Consider the following 15891-nt stretch of genomic DNA (forward strand, 5'->3'; position numbering starts at 1 on the left):
TAGGAACGGAGGCAGGTGGTGTGCACTTTTCACGGGTCTTTTAAATACACTAGAAAGGACAGTGGCCACGCAGACACACCCCGCAAACCCCCAGCGAAGCAGAGGACAGGTCATGCTTTCCTTGAGCATTAATTTACAGCAGTGCCGCCCGAGGCAGCTAAGTCACTGGGGCAGAGCCAGAGCCCCCCTGGTTGTGGGTTAGGGCTCCTTGCTACAGGGAGAGAGAGAGGGAAGGAAGAAAGGAAAAGAGATAGAGGAAGAGAGAGAGAGGGAGAGAGACAGGGAGGGAGGGAGGGAAGAGAGAGAGAAAGAAGGAAGGAAAGGAAGGAAGACAGGGAGGGAGAAAGCAAAAGAGGTTGAGAGAGAGAAAGAGAGAGGGAGGGGGAGGGAGGAGGAGGGGGGGAGGGAGGAGGGAGGGGGGAGGGAGGAGGGAGGGGGGAGGGAGGAGGGAGGGAGGGAGGGAGGAGGGAGGGAGGAAGGGAGGAGGGAGGGAGGAGGGAGGAGGGAGGAGGGAGGGAGGGAGGGAGGAGGGAGGAGGGAGGGAAGAGGGAGGGAAGAGGGAGGGAGGGAGGGAGGGAGGAAGGGAGGAGGGAGGGAGGAGGGAGGGAGGGAGGGAGGGAGGAGGGAGGGAGGAAGGGAGGAGGGAGGGAGGAAGGGAGGGAAGAGGGAGGGAAGAGGGAGGGAGGAAGGGAGGGAAGAGGGAGGGAAGAGGGAGGGAGGGAGGAGGGAGGAGGGAGGAGGGAGGGTGCTGGAGCCGCTGAGACCCCCTGCCCCATGCTCCCTTGACCCCTTCCTCAGGAACGGCCCTCTCTCCATCCCGCTGCCCTAACTCCTGCTGACCCTGGCGAGGAGGACAGATGGAGAGAACACTCTGGTGGCTGAGGGGGTGCCTGGTGACCGCATGCAGTGTGCGGCCGAGGCCACGGGAAGCGGAGCAGCAGCAGAAGCTGAGGTTCTGGAATCAGACAGACCAGGGTTCAAAGCCAGCCCTGCTGCTCAGCCGCTGCTGGGGCCTCGGCCGCATCAGGAAGCGCTACCACGTGGGCGTAATATTTCCCACCTAGTGGGATTCTGTGACGTTGATGTGAGATGAGGTGGCACCCGAAAGCATGCGTTCCCTTCTCCCTTCGGGCAAGTAGGGGGACGTCAGGCCTCCCGATGTTACCAGGCTAAAATCCCTGGTCGTGTGTCATTCTCTCTGCTGCTCTAAATACCTTTAACCTGTAACAGCATCAGCTTTTTGTAGGGCACCGCGCTATTGTTGGAATTCTGTTCCGTCAGGTTCACGCTCCGCAGGCTGACGTTGCTGAAGTTTTCTTTGCTGGCTAATCCCGCCAGGGTGACTTCTGAGAAGTTGGAGCTGGCGGACACTGGGAGGGTCAAAGGAGGAAACACAGTGCAGGGGAAGCAAGACATTCAGGAGAAATGACAGTGTTTACACCCAGCGATCGTGCATAAGGGACTCTCTCCTGTTTTCCTTTCAAGTTAATCCTGATGGGGAAAGCATACTCCGGTCTGATTAACTATGCAGTGAAGCTTGTGTTAGGAATTAAACATAGGATTGAAAGTGTAAATGCTTGCCGAAGAGTGTCACCCTGGCCATGCAGAGACAGGAATTGAGTGGCCCTGTGGACCAGCCACATCAGTATAAAATCAGGAGCTGGACTCGCGCTGCAATTCCACTAAAGCTGTTATCGTTCCTCACCGTGTTAGATGCTGAAAACGCATCCTAAGGGAGACTGTTAGACATCTTCCATCCACAGTCTTTATATGCAGAAAAGCAGGCACCTTGTAGGCATGGTTTAGTTCTCATCTTTCTCTGGAGGCTAAGTGAACAACTACATGATCTCTTGAGATCACCTGCTCTCAGATTTAAGACTGTAACAAGATGCTGGATTTTCAGTGTGGACCAACAAATGTACATGTGTCCCCAAAAAGTGGAGATACAGTTAAAGTACATAAAACTTGTGCCAAGAAACCTTTATTTCTCCAGCTCATTGTTTAAAAAACTATGCATATGCTAGAGAGAAACTCAGAAAATTATTTTGCTGGGATGAGGTTCGAACACTGAAGAAATATAACACTACCTGATAACTCGTATGGCATAGAGATTTCGTAATATCTTATTTAGTAAACCAGTTATCATGGAAAGACTCAACCACTTCATCCAAAGACTATTTCTAAAAATAAACTTTAGTAAGTAGGTTTATGAGCGCTATAGGAAAATAAAAATGACAGCAAGAATCTTCCGAATAACAAGATTACGCATGCCATCAGCTCCGCTGGGAAAACCAGTCTGAGAACCGGGGAGCCCCACAGGACCGGGCAGATAAAAGCCGAAGGTTTAGCCTGAAGTGGGATGAAAACCTCGGGCCTGCTCCCACGCTCCATTCACTGCCCCATCCCACTCTCCCGACTCCCCCACAGCCCACATCCCAGCTCCAAGGAGCCCGAGGGTCCTGCCCAAAACAAAGTGAAGAGCACCGGTTTCTGCATTAATTAATAATGCAGAAACAGAGATTTGGGACACTTGCCCACGAGAGATCGGATCATTTGCTCCAGCATAAGATCAAGTGAAGAATTGCTGTGTTTGGAAGTGGGTTGAATTGCAAAGCCCAGCAACCTCCCTTTCCTCCAACCTCTTGAAAGAAAACTCAGCAAAACAGGATCATTTGATGTCACTGAATAGATGGGCCACACTGCAAGCCTTTCCGTTCCAAGCAGAGTTTCTGCAGGTGTGCACGTGTGTGTACAGACTTGCTCATTTTTCTTGCACGAGAGTCTCCGGGCGCTGTCATTGGCCTTTGCAAGGCAGGGAAAGGAGAGGACAGAGTCACAGGCTCCCCGGTTCCCGAGCGCACAGCTGGGGATGGCCCTGATACTCACTCTTTTCGACTTTCATACGCTTTGATTCCACGAAGGCCACGTTCAGTCTCTGCTCCGTGTACCCCTGGAGGAGATCTTCCCTTGCCGCCAGCATCTTCAGGGGGTTTTTGGAAGCCTGAACCCGGCGCTTGGGCCTCACCGCACGCTTGTGCTCAGCCACAGAGGATGTCAACCTAAGAGGCAGAGCAGAGCTGGTGTGGCCTGGGGCTGCAGTGTCACCCCCGCCTGGTGGCTTGCGTGTGTCTGAGCTGAAGCGGCGGGTGCCGCGATTTTAGTTCTTGACTTCGTTATAATCGTACAGTTCCTCCCCTCCCATCACCCCTCCACTGAGGATCTCGGAGGTGGGAGACTGAAGCCCATTTAGTTCCAGATGCCAGCCCACGCCTGGAGCCCCGCTCTCACCACGCCCCGTGGTCTCCAGCTGGAGGAGCGGCCAGTGCCTCTGGGGCAGCTCATCCCCCTCCTGGACAGCCCTGAAGGGTGCGGTCCTTCCCTCTCATCGCACCCACAACACGCTGATCACTACTTCTCCTGCCGGAATAGGACCACCTCTCCTCCTTTGGGCTCCAGTAAGCCCTCCGCGGATGGACAGCCAGCCACTGCTTCCTGATTTAACCCTCTCTCCACCAGACTCAGCTTCCTCTCCATGCAAGTTTCCCAGTTCCCTCCCCAAGTTCCCCACTGCCCCCCTCTGGAAAATAAGCACTATTTTGAAAAATATACTGAAATAAAAGAGGCCCACAAAACCAACTATGACCCTCACACACGCACACTCAGCTCTCTGGGGCAGAAGACCAGACACCGGGAGAGGGGTGGACCCAGTCACATGGTTTCCCAGCAGATTCCAGCTGCTTTTAATGTCTTAAGTGCATGGATCTCTGTACCTGGAGGTCCTCTTTCATACAGAACATTGTCGTGTGTGTGTGTGTGTGTGTGAACATACATATCAATGTATCAATGTAACCATGTAAACAATATTTGGGTGAGGAGAAGACGGGGCAATGATGGTTCACTACCAATGTATGCAGATACCCAAAATATTACTTCAAGGTGGGGAATGGCAAATTGCTCATTTTCTTAAGGCAGCAAATTGAAAAAAACTGAACACATTGAAAAATGCAAAACAGGTATCAGGAGCAGCTTAAGGAAACATTTATGATAACCACGCAGACTTCCGGAAGAGACGGGCACTCTGAAAAATTTGTGGGCAACAGATACACGTGGTGGATGGCCGTGGGGTTATTAGCTCACCCAGCACACTCTCCCTGCTTCTCGTAAGAGCTCCTTGACTTTCCTTTGGGGGAACCATCTCCCTCCATGCCCTGTCCCCTACCCTGGCTCCGGAGGGGGAATCCAAAGACCACCCACTGCTGGCCAATCAGCATCTTCCATCCCCTTGGCCACAATGATGGCTGTAGGGCTGGATGCAAACCCAAGAAAATCAAGCCTGGAACTTCTTCTGGGAAGGCTGGGCAGGTCAGCAGCCTGTGCTGGCGGTGGCCAAGGAGATGGGATATAAATCCGGAGTGAGGGGTGACCATCTACCACGTGGTGGCAGCCTGACTGAGAGGAAAGCCAGCCTAAAGGAACCAGGTGCGAGAGACCTCATTCTGAGCCCCTGGAACCTGAGTTCATGCCTGCGCTTTTCAAGGGGTGAACCTGTAACTCCCTCCACGCCTCTCTTCTGCTGAAGCCAGCTGGACTTGGCTTTCTTTGTGGCAATCACAACCAAGGGAATCCTAACACCAGGAACACTCTTTGGTGGTTTAGTCACGTTCCTGCATGAAGAGGGACCCTGGGACATCACTGAGAAAACCCTCAGATCTATTGATCTTATCAACGATTGCAAATTAAGTAACACGTTTCATTGATTTTCTAGTTAGCTGTACTCATTAGAGCCCAGGTGATCCAAACAGTTTGCAAAGTTGAGTAAGAATTTGACGTGTCAAATGAAGAAAGGCATAGAAATTTCTGCTAACCAGTGTTCATAAAGTCTGCAAAACAATATTTGAGTGACATGATAAACACAGTCACTTTATTTTTATGGACCAGGCATGTGGTGGGGATGCAAGGCTTTCTGCCGGAGGGGACGTCTGTCCTGGGTACGCAAGCTCTATCTAGCCCAGTGTCTGGTTCTAGAGAATTGTGATTTTGAGACGGGCTGGGACCTGAGACCCTTTGCTGCAGGGCTTACACCTGGACACACGCCTCTCCTCAAGCAACAAAATACAAAAAACGATAAGGGACTAAAAATAACTGTGCATGTGCAATTGGGCCAAATTATGGACAAAGGATACAGAAAGACCAAAAAACCCAACTGCTGCTTCTGAAGAGCAGGGAGCAAAAACAGGGTACCAGGAGCCAAAGCAGGGCACTGCCCATGCCCTATACACACACCACCACCGAAGGGGTGGGCAAGCCACCTAAGCCACGCCTCCAGCCCGACCCCTGGACCCGCCCCTGCCCTCTCCCCATATAAGGAAGCAGCTCACCCCCCTCGGGGAGCGAGCAAGGGAACCTGTTACTTGTTCTCTCTCCCCACTGCTGCAGCAGGGGTCCCAATAAAGCCCTGCCTGAATTTCTTGTCTGGCCTGTTATCAACTTCTATTGACTGGGGGAGGCCAAGAACCTTGGCTGGTATCAGGCTGGCTGCAATGAAGTTCTATCGCAGAAGGAGGTAACAGTGAGAGAAGATTCTCGAGGAAGTGCTGTGTGGAGACCAGTGAAGGAATCCGTTCTCCAGGGGTGAAAGATGGGAAATGAAATAACTCACTTGGGGGCATAAGGATCGAAAATGACATCAAAGTCCTCGTCCAGCTCCACGGGGCTTCTCGGTAGAGCGGAATCCATGCTGCGGTAGAACTTGGCAAAGGTTTCCTCGTCGTCCGGCTTCATCACCTCTTTAACGGATTTCCCGGTGACGGTGAGGACCGTTTCCTGCATCCCACCAACTACCGACAAACAAGCAAATCAATGACCTGAGATTTGTGTAAAAACATGACTCCAACTATGCTTCACTGAATCTTAAAAATGATTTTCTTCCCGCTAAGGTCCAGGAGTGGAGCAAACATGACAGGGATGTCCAGGGTTCTGTAGATGCTTCCTGGGTATCAGCTGCCTTCTCAGGAGAGGACTTCCCGTCTGAACAGAGCGTGCACTGTGAGTGCTAGGAGGGATGGAGGCTCCAGCACACCGGGAATTTCTGAACCTGCTCTTTTTGCTCTTTTGGACGCAGAACTAGCTCAGCCTCCTTCTAGATCAGGGCTTGGTGAAAACTTTTCCTGCAAAGGGTCACGTAGTAAATATTTTAGGCTTTGCACGGGAGTCTATTTGACCTGTGTTGCCCCTTACATGACCCTGCTGCTATAGTACAAAAGCAACTATTACCAATATGCTAAGGAATGGGCACGACTGTGTTCCAATAAAACTTTATTTACCAAAAGAGGAGGTGAGCTGGATTAGTTTGCCGACCCCCGGGCTAGATCACCGTTACATGTAGGTAGTAAACTCTGACTCGTTTGCATTCTTCGCCTTGCCAGCTTTGTTGTTATATTACACTTTTGTATTTCTGGTTTCAGGTGGTTGTCTGTATTATTTTCAACCTATAGGGGTCACTGTCAATAGCAGGGACTCCAGTGCTTAGTATTTGATAAATTGCAAGTACTGGACATTTTCGTTAAGAGATGAGGCTATTTCTGCATGTTATTCTTTTATTATATATACTTCATGGACTTTTGTATTGAAATCTTTATTTATTCACTAGAAATTTCTTTTAGAAATCATTTGTGATTATAATAGCAGCTGCTACCTTACTGGAAATTGACATATACGACTGCAAGTTTATCAGGCCCAAGTTCACGTTGATTTCGTGTAATAATCTGCTTTCAGGGTTAAAGGCAAAATTACCGAGTCTACAATCCTGATTGGATGACATCCCAAGCGTTTATTTACTTCTTTTTCATAAATTTATTTATTAATTGATTTTATTTTTGGCCGCGTTGGGTCTTCGTTGCTGCGCGCGGGCTTTCTCTAGTTGCAGCGAGCAGGGGCTACTCTTCGTTGCTGTGCACGGGCTTCTCATTGAGGTGGCTTCTCTTGTTGGGGAGCACGGGCTCTAGGCACGCAGGCTCCAGTAGTTGTGCCGTGTGGGCTCAGTAGTGGCTCGCAGGCTGTAGAGCGCAGGCTCAGCGGCCATGGCTCACGGGCCCAGCCGCTCCGCGGCACGTGGGATCTTCCCGGACCAGGGCTCAAACCCGTGTCCCCTGAATTGGCAGGCGGATTCTTAACCACTGCGCCAACAGGGAAGTCCATCCCAAGGGTTTAGATCCAGGAACAAATGTGTTATTGGGGGCTCCCTACTGAGTTCATTACCAAGTGAACCAGAGTTTGGTAATCTAATCAATGTTGACCAATAACTTCATTTCTTAAAACCTAACAACAAAGATAATGCTTACAGTATGAACTGGTGACGTCATAATAGAAGACAATTTAGCTGAGGAGAAAAAGCAATCCGGGATTTAGAGACTCTGAGAGCAGGGCAGGTGTTCCTAGGCTTCCTGAGCTACCCACTGAAACCCGAGTCACACTGGCTACAAGCACATGAACCCAAGCTTCCCTCTGGCTCCTGGCGTGTACCTTTGTTATTCAGCCTTCTCAGAAAGGTTTCCAGCCGGTCCAGCTTGAGGTCTGATTCTAATTGCATGTCTGGTCTGGCTTCGATATCTAGGCAAGTAGAAAACACAGGTGAGAGAAGCACGGAGGGCTCTTCTGATCACAGACCTCTTGGCCCATTGGGTGCCTGGTGACTCACCTTCCAGGGGTCTGGAAACTGGCGTGGTGCCCCTCGTTCTACTGCAGATAGGGGACGCTACTGGGGTGATGGCAGTGGGGGACGCCAGACCTGCAGAGCAGACAAAGGAGCTACTGAGCATCTGAGGAAACTTCCGGAAGTTCCCAGGACCCTGAGGGACGGCCACGAGTCCCAACGGAGATCTGACAATTCACAGAATTTACACACACGCATGGGACACACATATGTGCATCTGGCAGGGACCGTGCCCACACGTGCAGGACACCTGCCAATGGAGACAGGGTTTTGCTGCTTCTAAGGCCTGCAGCGGCTGTCAGGCTGCCATTCCACACTGAACCACGAAGACACGAAGGCAACCAGAATGTCCTCGAACAGATGAAACGGTGACGTCTGGAGGCTTTGGGGGCAGTGGGGGTAGCTGAAGAGAAAGTATACCGTCGTCCCTTGGTATCCACAAGGGGTTGATTCCAGGACCCCCGTGGGTACCAAAATCCACAGATGCTCAAGTCCCTTATACACAATGGCAGATTTGCATAGAGTCTACGCACACCCTCCCGTGTACTCTAGACCATCTCTGGATGCCTCATTATACCTAAGACAACGTAAATGCTGTGTAAAGAGCCGAGGTGGCAAATTCCAGTTCTGCTTTCGGGAATTCTCTGGAATTAAAATTGTTTTTGATCACGGTTGGTTGAATTCGTGGCTGCGGAACGCGAGGATGCGGACGGTCAGTTGTTTCTGCACCATCCCCGCAGAGGATGGGGGAGACTGGGCTTGCCACGCCGGCCGGCAAGTGCCCCGCAGTGTCCCTCCCAGCTGAGAGGACATGGGGACAGTCTGGCCTTTGGGGGCGTCACTCAGAGTGTGGTCCTATTGGGCAATAATGCAGAGGGTGCTAAGCTCTGTAAGAAAGGCACAAGAGGAACCATCTGTACTGATCTGTGACTGGATCGCACCCATGTCAGGTGTGGCTGGGAGCTAGGGACATGCTTCCACCTGCGTCTACCAAGAAGCAGGATGGGGAATCTTTCAACGGAGAAATGGTAAAAGACACATGAGAGGGAAAGACAGACGTTCCAGCCTGAAGAAGGCATCTGATTAGAGTAAGAAACCTTAATAAAGACAAAGATGAGTATTCTTCCCTAACCTTAGGAGGGCTTCCAAAGGGAAGTAATTAGTTACAAAGAACAAAATGAGACCTTAATATTCTTTGTCTCTGTTTGTAAGAAACGAGAAACCCTTAGGTGACGTTGCCATGTTAAGTATCGCTCTGAGAACCACAAAGGGAGAATATGTAAATCACTGTCACTCACGGGAAGAAGAATCACTGGAGTGGGTGGATCTGCCCCTCCCTCCTGTGAGGCGGAGCGGGATGCACTGCAGCACAAAACTTTTAGGGAAAATACTGAAATGCAGTTTACAGCTTCAATCTTAGGTGATATTCTAGAAGTACGTCTCAACATGTACGTATACGTCCTTAATGATGTCAACATTTTAAAAAATGATTTCTTTACCGGAACTGCAAAGGGTTTCTATCCGTGAGAAAGTCAACTTTCTTGAAAGATGCTAAGAGGATAAGTAAACTTTGGTGTCACCGGCTGGGACCTGCCAGGAGGGTGCGTAAGAGGCACGGGAAGATTTCATGAGCACAGAGGGTCACTAACTCGGAAGCCAATAAAACAGGCCTGACTCCAGCCGACCAGGACACCAGCCCCTCGTGCTGTCGCCGCGCGCCCTGCTGCCTGTTCAGGCTGCAGTGCGGAGCTCCCAGAGGTGGACCAGCTCCTTCCTGGAGAGATGTAGGGTTCGGCCATAGTGGGGGAGGGCACACAGATTTAAATTTCACCATGTTAAAACAAAACAAAGCATTCCCCACACCTCTTTTCAGTGAATTCTACAGGCCATAACCAGTCACCTGCTCTCTTCAGGAACATTTCACATCTCTCTTATTCAAAGGTGCACTTTGAGTACCTTCCTTCCAGGAGAATTCTAGAATACCACAGAAATCTGTGGCGTCCTCACTGTTATGTAGCGTCTAGGAATTAGAAAAAGGGAGACAGTCCTGGCGAGGCTGGGGAGAAGAGAGTGTTCTGGGGTGAGAGAATGAAAATCAGGGTACGGCACGCCTCTCGGCAGCTCGCAGGTACACAGTAACCGGAGGAGATGGGAAACCTCGGTGGCTGCAGAGTGGGGACTACTAATTCTTTGGCGCATGTAGGACATTGGACGCCCTATCACTGCAAATCCAAAAGAGCGGTGACTGAGTGAAACACATCACTGTGTAGGTGGTAACGAATATTAGAAAACCAGGGTCCAGTTTTTCCATTAGATTGAAAGTACAAGAAAACTATTTCCTGAGCAAAGTCATATCGCACCCGTTAAATCAAGATCCCTGATTTATTCAGAAACACGTGAACGCGAACTCATCCACTAAGGGAGAGGAACATCTCTGACTTTACTCTCCAAACCTGCCTAAGAGCAAAGCTACTTCCTCTGACACTCCTGTGGACAAGGGCAGTGGTATCTGGTAGTAAGGGCCCGACTTCAAATAAATTACCATCTTTTCAGATGGAAGAGGAAAGAGGAAACCAAAGTGAAAAGTCATCAGGATAAAAGCCTGGGCTAGAAGCTGGCAGGTCTGAGCTCCAGTTCAAGTTCTCAGCTCGAGTTCTTCTTAACCAACGTGGGCCTTAATCTGCTTTAGTTAACATGGGGATGGGGGTCATGTAAAGTATACAGAACATATTCAAATGCCACCTCATTCTGAGAGTAAATTATCTTCTGTTATCCTTGACAATTCCAAGCAAAGTTAATAAATTTGTTACAAAGGGTTTTTCCACCAAGATCTAGGTTCATCTCAGTTCGGGGCTTTTCCCTCCCTCCTTCCCTTCCTTTCTCTCTCCCTCCCTGCCTCCCTCCTTTCCTTCTGCAAATATTTATCATGAGCCTACAATGAGCTAGGCACTGTCTTTGAGTGAGGATCCTGAAAGGTTTTGAGGAAAGCCAACTGCAAACCTAGAAAGCAGACACCAATGGAAGTTAACTCTACCTGAATGTGAAAACCTTTATCACTAAGTTAAGAAACTTGCTTAAGCCACAGCTTAGAGAATGAAGGTACGTGCACGCAGGTGAACAAGGACCCCAGATTTTAACCATCTCCTACAGGATGTGCAGCCCCTCAGCTCTCTGGTGACTTCTAACCACGTGATTCATCACTTTCATACATCTTTGGATTCCCCGCTGCAAATTAGTTCCAAGAGCTCAGCTGCAGGGAAACTGCCCCTCTGTAGGGAAATCTCACTCCCCTGTGGAAGTGGATCCATCCTCTGGACAGCTATTAAAACATCGCTGGAAACGGGGCTTCCGAAGCCAGGGAACTCTGGTTTGATGGAAAGAGACCTGGGAATTACCCTAAAAGGGAGAAGACAGAAACTCCTCCTTCATTGAGAAAAAGGCTTATTTGGGTGAACTGACTGCCAGATGGCAAGAAAATGGAAATAATTTCAAAGCAACGACAGGAAAGGACTAAGCTTTGTTAGCAGATTTGCAAAATCGCTTTTGAAACCTGGGCTCCATCTCCAAATGGCTGTTTTGAAACGTGACTAATTGCATTACGCGTCTGACGTCGAAGATGACGGCGTCGTAGGAAAAGGCTTTCGGTAGGAATATCTCACAAACCTACCCAGAAAACGCGTGCACAATTTCAGCGAGAGTGAAAGCCAGAACGGACTAAGGCCTCATTTTTCACACTGAGCCCTCCCCGGCCACGTCTCCTCCGTGGGCGGGGATGGGGGGGGGTGGGGGGTCGACGGAGCGCGGACACGCATCCTGACCTCGCTTCACCATCCTGCCGGCCACGGTAAACTGGGTGGAGTCGTTGGCTGCCCCTCGGCCTCTGGTCTTCCAGGCGTCCTCTCTCACAGTGATGAGATGCTTCCTCTCTTCAATCGTCATCTGGCTCTCTCGACTTTCTGTGACCCGCTGTTTACCCAGAAGAAAACAGGAGAGCAAATCACAGAGACAGAAGCGTTAGCGCGCAGCCCCCCGTGAACTGAGAAGCAGGCAGAGCGCAGCCGTGCATCGTCCCCACGCGTCCCAGCTGTTCTCGCTGAAATAGGCTGGGCTTCCCTATTTCCAGCTTGGGTTAGAGATCGCCACCACCAACGCGGGAACTGTAGGTTAGAACTTTGTTTTTCACTTATTTGTTTGCAACGCTGGAATATCAAAACGATACTCTGTAAAAAGAAACAAAAATAGACTGTCTTCCTGCCATGAATTTTACAGGGTTTTAAAGTTGCTCTGTTTTACTTATCTAGTTAAACGCAGTTGACTAGGACTCTCTATCCATTATACTCACAAAGAGCACGGTGGGTCTAGAAAATCTTACCCTCTTAAGTTCACGAGGAACATGGTCAATCATAAAGGAAGGAAAGCTGATTAGGGGAGGATGTGCTATCAGAAGGCTTCCTGGAACTCGCGTGCTTTTTCCTAGAGCAACTATGTTACATGGGCAGTTAGGCAACCAGGTCAAGCCCATAAGAGTGACTTTTAAGTCACAGAATATCTGACACTGGGGCTGAGTTGTGCTATAGAGATAACCTACATACATAGTAACAGTTCTACCTAAAAAAGGCATTCAAATGCTTCTAATTGGGGTTCTGGAGATAGGTGCCTCTTCAATTTCTAAGCCGTTGGTGACACTCATTTGGCCTAAAAGGCAGAAGCTGGAGGTGGTGGGTGACTTGAGGGAGACCAGGAAAGGAGGGGGATGGGCAGGAAGGAGGCCGAGGACGGAGCCGAGGACCAGTGCAGAGGAAGGGGCGTGGCCGGGAGAGTGATTGACCGTAGCAGGCTGACACCGGGCCGGGAGGTGCTGGAATGCTGGCTGGAGAAAGTCTCCTTTCTCTCCTCCTTCGCCCGTCCCTCCTTTCACTACAAAATCCCCCTGGGTATCGGGGTGGGGCACACAGGGGGAGGGCAGGAGCCGTGGAAGCTAGTGCAGAGGAAAGAAAAGCATCGTCCCTAGAACAGAAAGAGCTTCTATCTCCAGGTCCTTCCTACTCATGAGTGGTGAGATGACCCTAATTCCAAGTAATTCTCTGAATCACAGGCCCTTATAAACTATGAGGTGGACCTGCTAGGAAAACCTCATCAAAATTCAGAAAAGAGGATAAGTTTTCTTGGAAAATGAAGTTTCAGGAGTGAATTTTAATCAAATCAATAGGACACGAGCCTTAAAATATTTTCAAAAACATATAAAGTGCCAAGAAAGTTTTCTTCTCCGCAGATCCAGACATCACCAGTGCTATGGTGAGCTCAGCGAAATCTTCAGAGCCCTGGTGCCCGGGAAGTGTGGTTCATGACTCAGAAAAATGGTGTCCCCGGATCAACAATTCCATTTCCCAAGGCACCTGGATTCTCCCGCAGCTCCAGGGAGAGCGTGATGCACGGAAGCCCTGGGATGATACAGGTGTCCCAGGATTCCAAGTGTCCGGTGGTGCCAGATCTACATTAAGGAGCACGCTTTCCACTCGCCTCTAAATGATGTTGTTAAACATAACGTTTTTGCTTCTCTAGAAGTCTCACCTTAACTTTGCCACTTAGTAGGGTTGGTCTAGAGGCCCCTGATTCCCCTTATCTGACTTTAAATGGTTCTATAATGCAGTAAGATATATATATCTTATATATATGTATATATATCTTGTATATATATCATATGCGTGCGTTATATGTATGAATATACACAGTTTATTTATTCCCTTTAGAAATTAATAGAATGTATCACAAGTTGCTATTAAATTTTAGAAGTCAAAATGTGAAAACAGGCAAGATAGACATCTTCGTCTATGTACTTTTTTTTTTTTTTAGCTTAAAACTTCATGATTGTCTTGTCTTGCTTTTCCCTTCGAAGGTTTCCTTTCCTCATTTAGAGAAGGACATAATACATAGTATAGTAAGCACTGTGCCATTTTTCAGGTTTTCCTAGGTTTAGTTGATGATATTTAGGATTGACTGGGAGAGTAAGGGAGTTGGGGCATAATATGAATAGAAGCCCTACCCAGTCTATCTTTAACTCTTTCAAATATAGATCTCATGAACGTGATGCAGAAAGATGGGAAGAGAGAGAGAGGGAATGAGAGAGAGAGAGAAGGAGAAAAGAAGAAGGAGAAGAAGAAGAGGGCGAAGAAGGAGAAGGGGAAGGAGAAGGGGAGGAGAAGGCAGTGAAACAGTTGGGAGGAAAGGAGGGTCTTAGGGATGGACGGAGACTTGGTAGGACACAGCTAGAAACTGTGCAAAGGGTTGAGCTGCAAGAGTGTTTTCAGCTTACCATACTGCTACTGATGGGTTTGCCTCTGTACACCTGAGAAATCACTGTGCAAATCTCACTAAGCGTTTCTGACACAGGAGGTGATACACGAGAGAGAACTAACATGTGTGACTAGGATTAGTGCAGATCTAAGGGTAAAATTCTTCTATAAGTGGAGAGCTTCATAGATAGAAAATACTGTGACCTGACTTTTAAGTTTTCAATCTTAATTACCTCTAGTGAAACTACATGACAGGAAGAAATCACAGAATCATGTGTTAAGAGAAATAAGGTACAGTGACAAATCGTCACTTCTCAGTTTTCAAAAATGCTATCACCATTTCGAATCCTGTGCACTGTTATGGGAATTGAGCTCTGCCATCTCTTTAAAGTGATTTCCATCCATCATCAGTGCCCAGAGCCTCACGTGGCCTGAACAAAACATGGAAAAAGATCTCAACTAGGTTTGGACCTCAAAGTGACTATAATCTGACCTTGTCACCCCTTCCCGGCAACTAAGATGAAAGGAAGGGAACAAGGAAAATCTTATTCTGATACAGCCCTGAGGCATGTGAGGAAGAAGAAAACGTGGGTTGAGGACTGACAAGAGACAAATAGTCCATTTAGGCAGAGCTTGTGTTTCAATGCTCTGTCTCCCTCTCTGAGCCCCTGCACTGTTGGATATCTATACCAGGGCTGCTGGAGGAAAGGATCTCCAGGAACACTGAGGAGCTAGTGCCCCATCACTGGTATGTAAAACATTTATCTGGGAAAATTGTCCAGAAGTAAAAATACAGGAATTTTAGGCCATTTTAATTTTGAAGTGATAAGACATAGATTGCCTCTGGTAAATGTTATTTTTCTTTAAACTAAAAAAGATATGGAGAGATAGTCCATGTTCATGGATGGGGAGATGCCATCTTGTCAAGATGTCAGTTCTTTCCAACTTGACTTATAGATTTGGTGCGATTCTAATCAAAATCCCAGCAAGTTATTTTGTGGGTATTGATTAACAGACAAGTTTATATGGAGGAGCAAAAGACCCAGATTAGCCAACACAATATTGAAGGGGAAGAAAAAAGTCAGAAGACTGACACTCCCCAACTTCAAGACTTACTGCAAAGCTACTACAAAAGTACCATTACTACCAAGACAGTGTGGTACTAGTGAAAAAACACAAATAGATCAAGAGAACAGAGTAGAGAGCCCAGAAATATACCCACAGAAATATGCTCAACTAATCTTTGAAAGAAGCAAAGGTAATACACTGGAGAAAAGACAGTCTTTTCATAGTCTTTTCAACAAATGACTGGACATCCACAGGCAAAACAAAAGAATCTAGACACAGGTTTTGGACCCTTCACAAAAATTAACTCAAAATGGCTCATAGACCTAAATGTAAAATGCAAAACTATAAAATTTGTAGATCACATAGAAAAAAATCTAGATGAGCCTGGGTTCCGTGATGATTTTTTGGATACAACACTAAATGCATGATCCATGAAAGAAAGAGCTAAGAAGCTGGACTTCACTGAAATTAAAACCTTTTGCTCTGTGAAAGACACTGTCAAGGGAATGAGAAGACAAGCCACACGCTGGGAGAAAATATTTGCAAAAGACATATCTGATAAAGAACTGCTATCCAAACTATACAAAGAACTCTCAAAACTCAACAAGAAGAAAACAACCAATTTAAAAATGGGCAAACGATCTGAACAGACACTTCACCAAAGAAGATGTACAGATGAAAAGATGTTCAACATCCTATGTCATCAGGAAAATGCTAATTAAGACAACAAGATACTTCTACACACCTATCAGAATGGCCAAAATCCAAACCACTGACACCACCAAATGCTGGCGAGGCTGTGGAGCAACAGGAACCCTC

General features: G+C 48.2%; 1 protein-coding gene across 3 annotated transcripts in view; it reads right to left on the reverse strand.

Moving 5' to 3' along the window:
• The window catches only part of SVIL (supervillin), a 150282-nt gene that overhangs the window by 26454 nt on the left and 107937 nt on the right, over window positions 1-15891 (reverse strand). For all 3 annotated transcript variants that reach the window (XM_082647728.1, XM_082647727.1, XM_082647726.1), the window contains 6 exons: window positions 11530-11677; window positions 7697-7786; window positions 7522-7608; window positions 5660-5837; window positions 2887-3059; window positions 1215-1370 (listed from right to left, as the gene is read on the reverse strand). In XM_082647728.1, coding sequence (XP_082503854.1) covers window positions 1215-1370; window positions 2887-3059; window positions 5660-5837; window positions 7522-7608; window positions 7697-7786; window positions 11530-11677 — 832 coding nt within the window. The remainder of the gene's footprint in view (window positions 1-1214; window positions 1371-2886; window positions 3060-5659; window positions 5838-7521; window positions 7609-7696; window positions 7787-11529; window positions 11678-15891) is intronic.

The sequence above is a fragment of the Grampus griseus genome, assembly GCF_964374135.1.
Source record: "Grampus griseus genome assembly, chromosome: 2".
Lineage (NCBI taxonomy): Eukaryota > Metazoa > Chordata > Mammalia > Artiodactyla > Delphinidae > Grampus > Grampus griseus.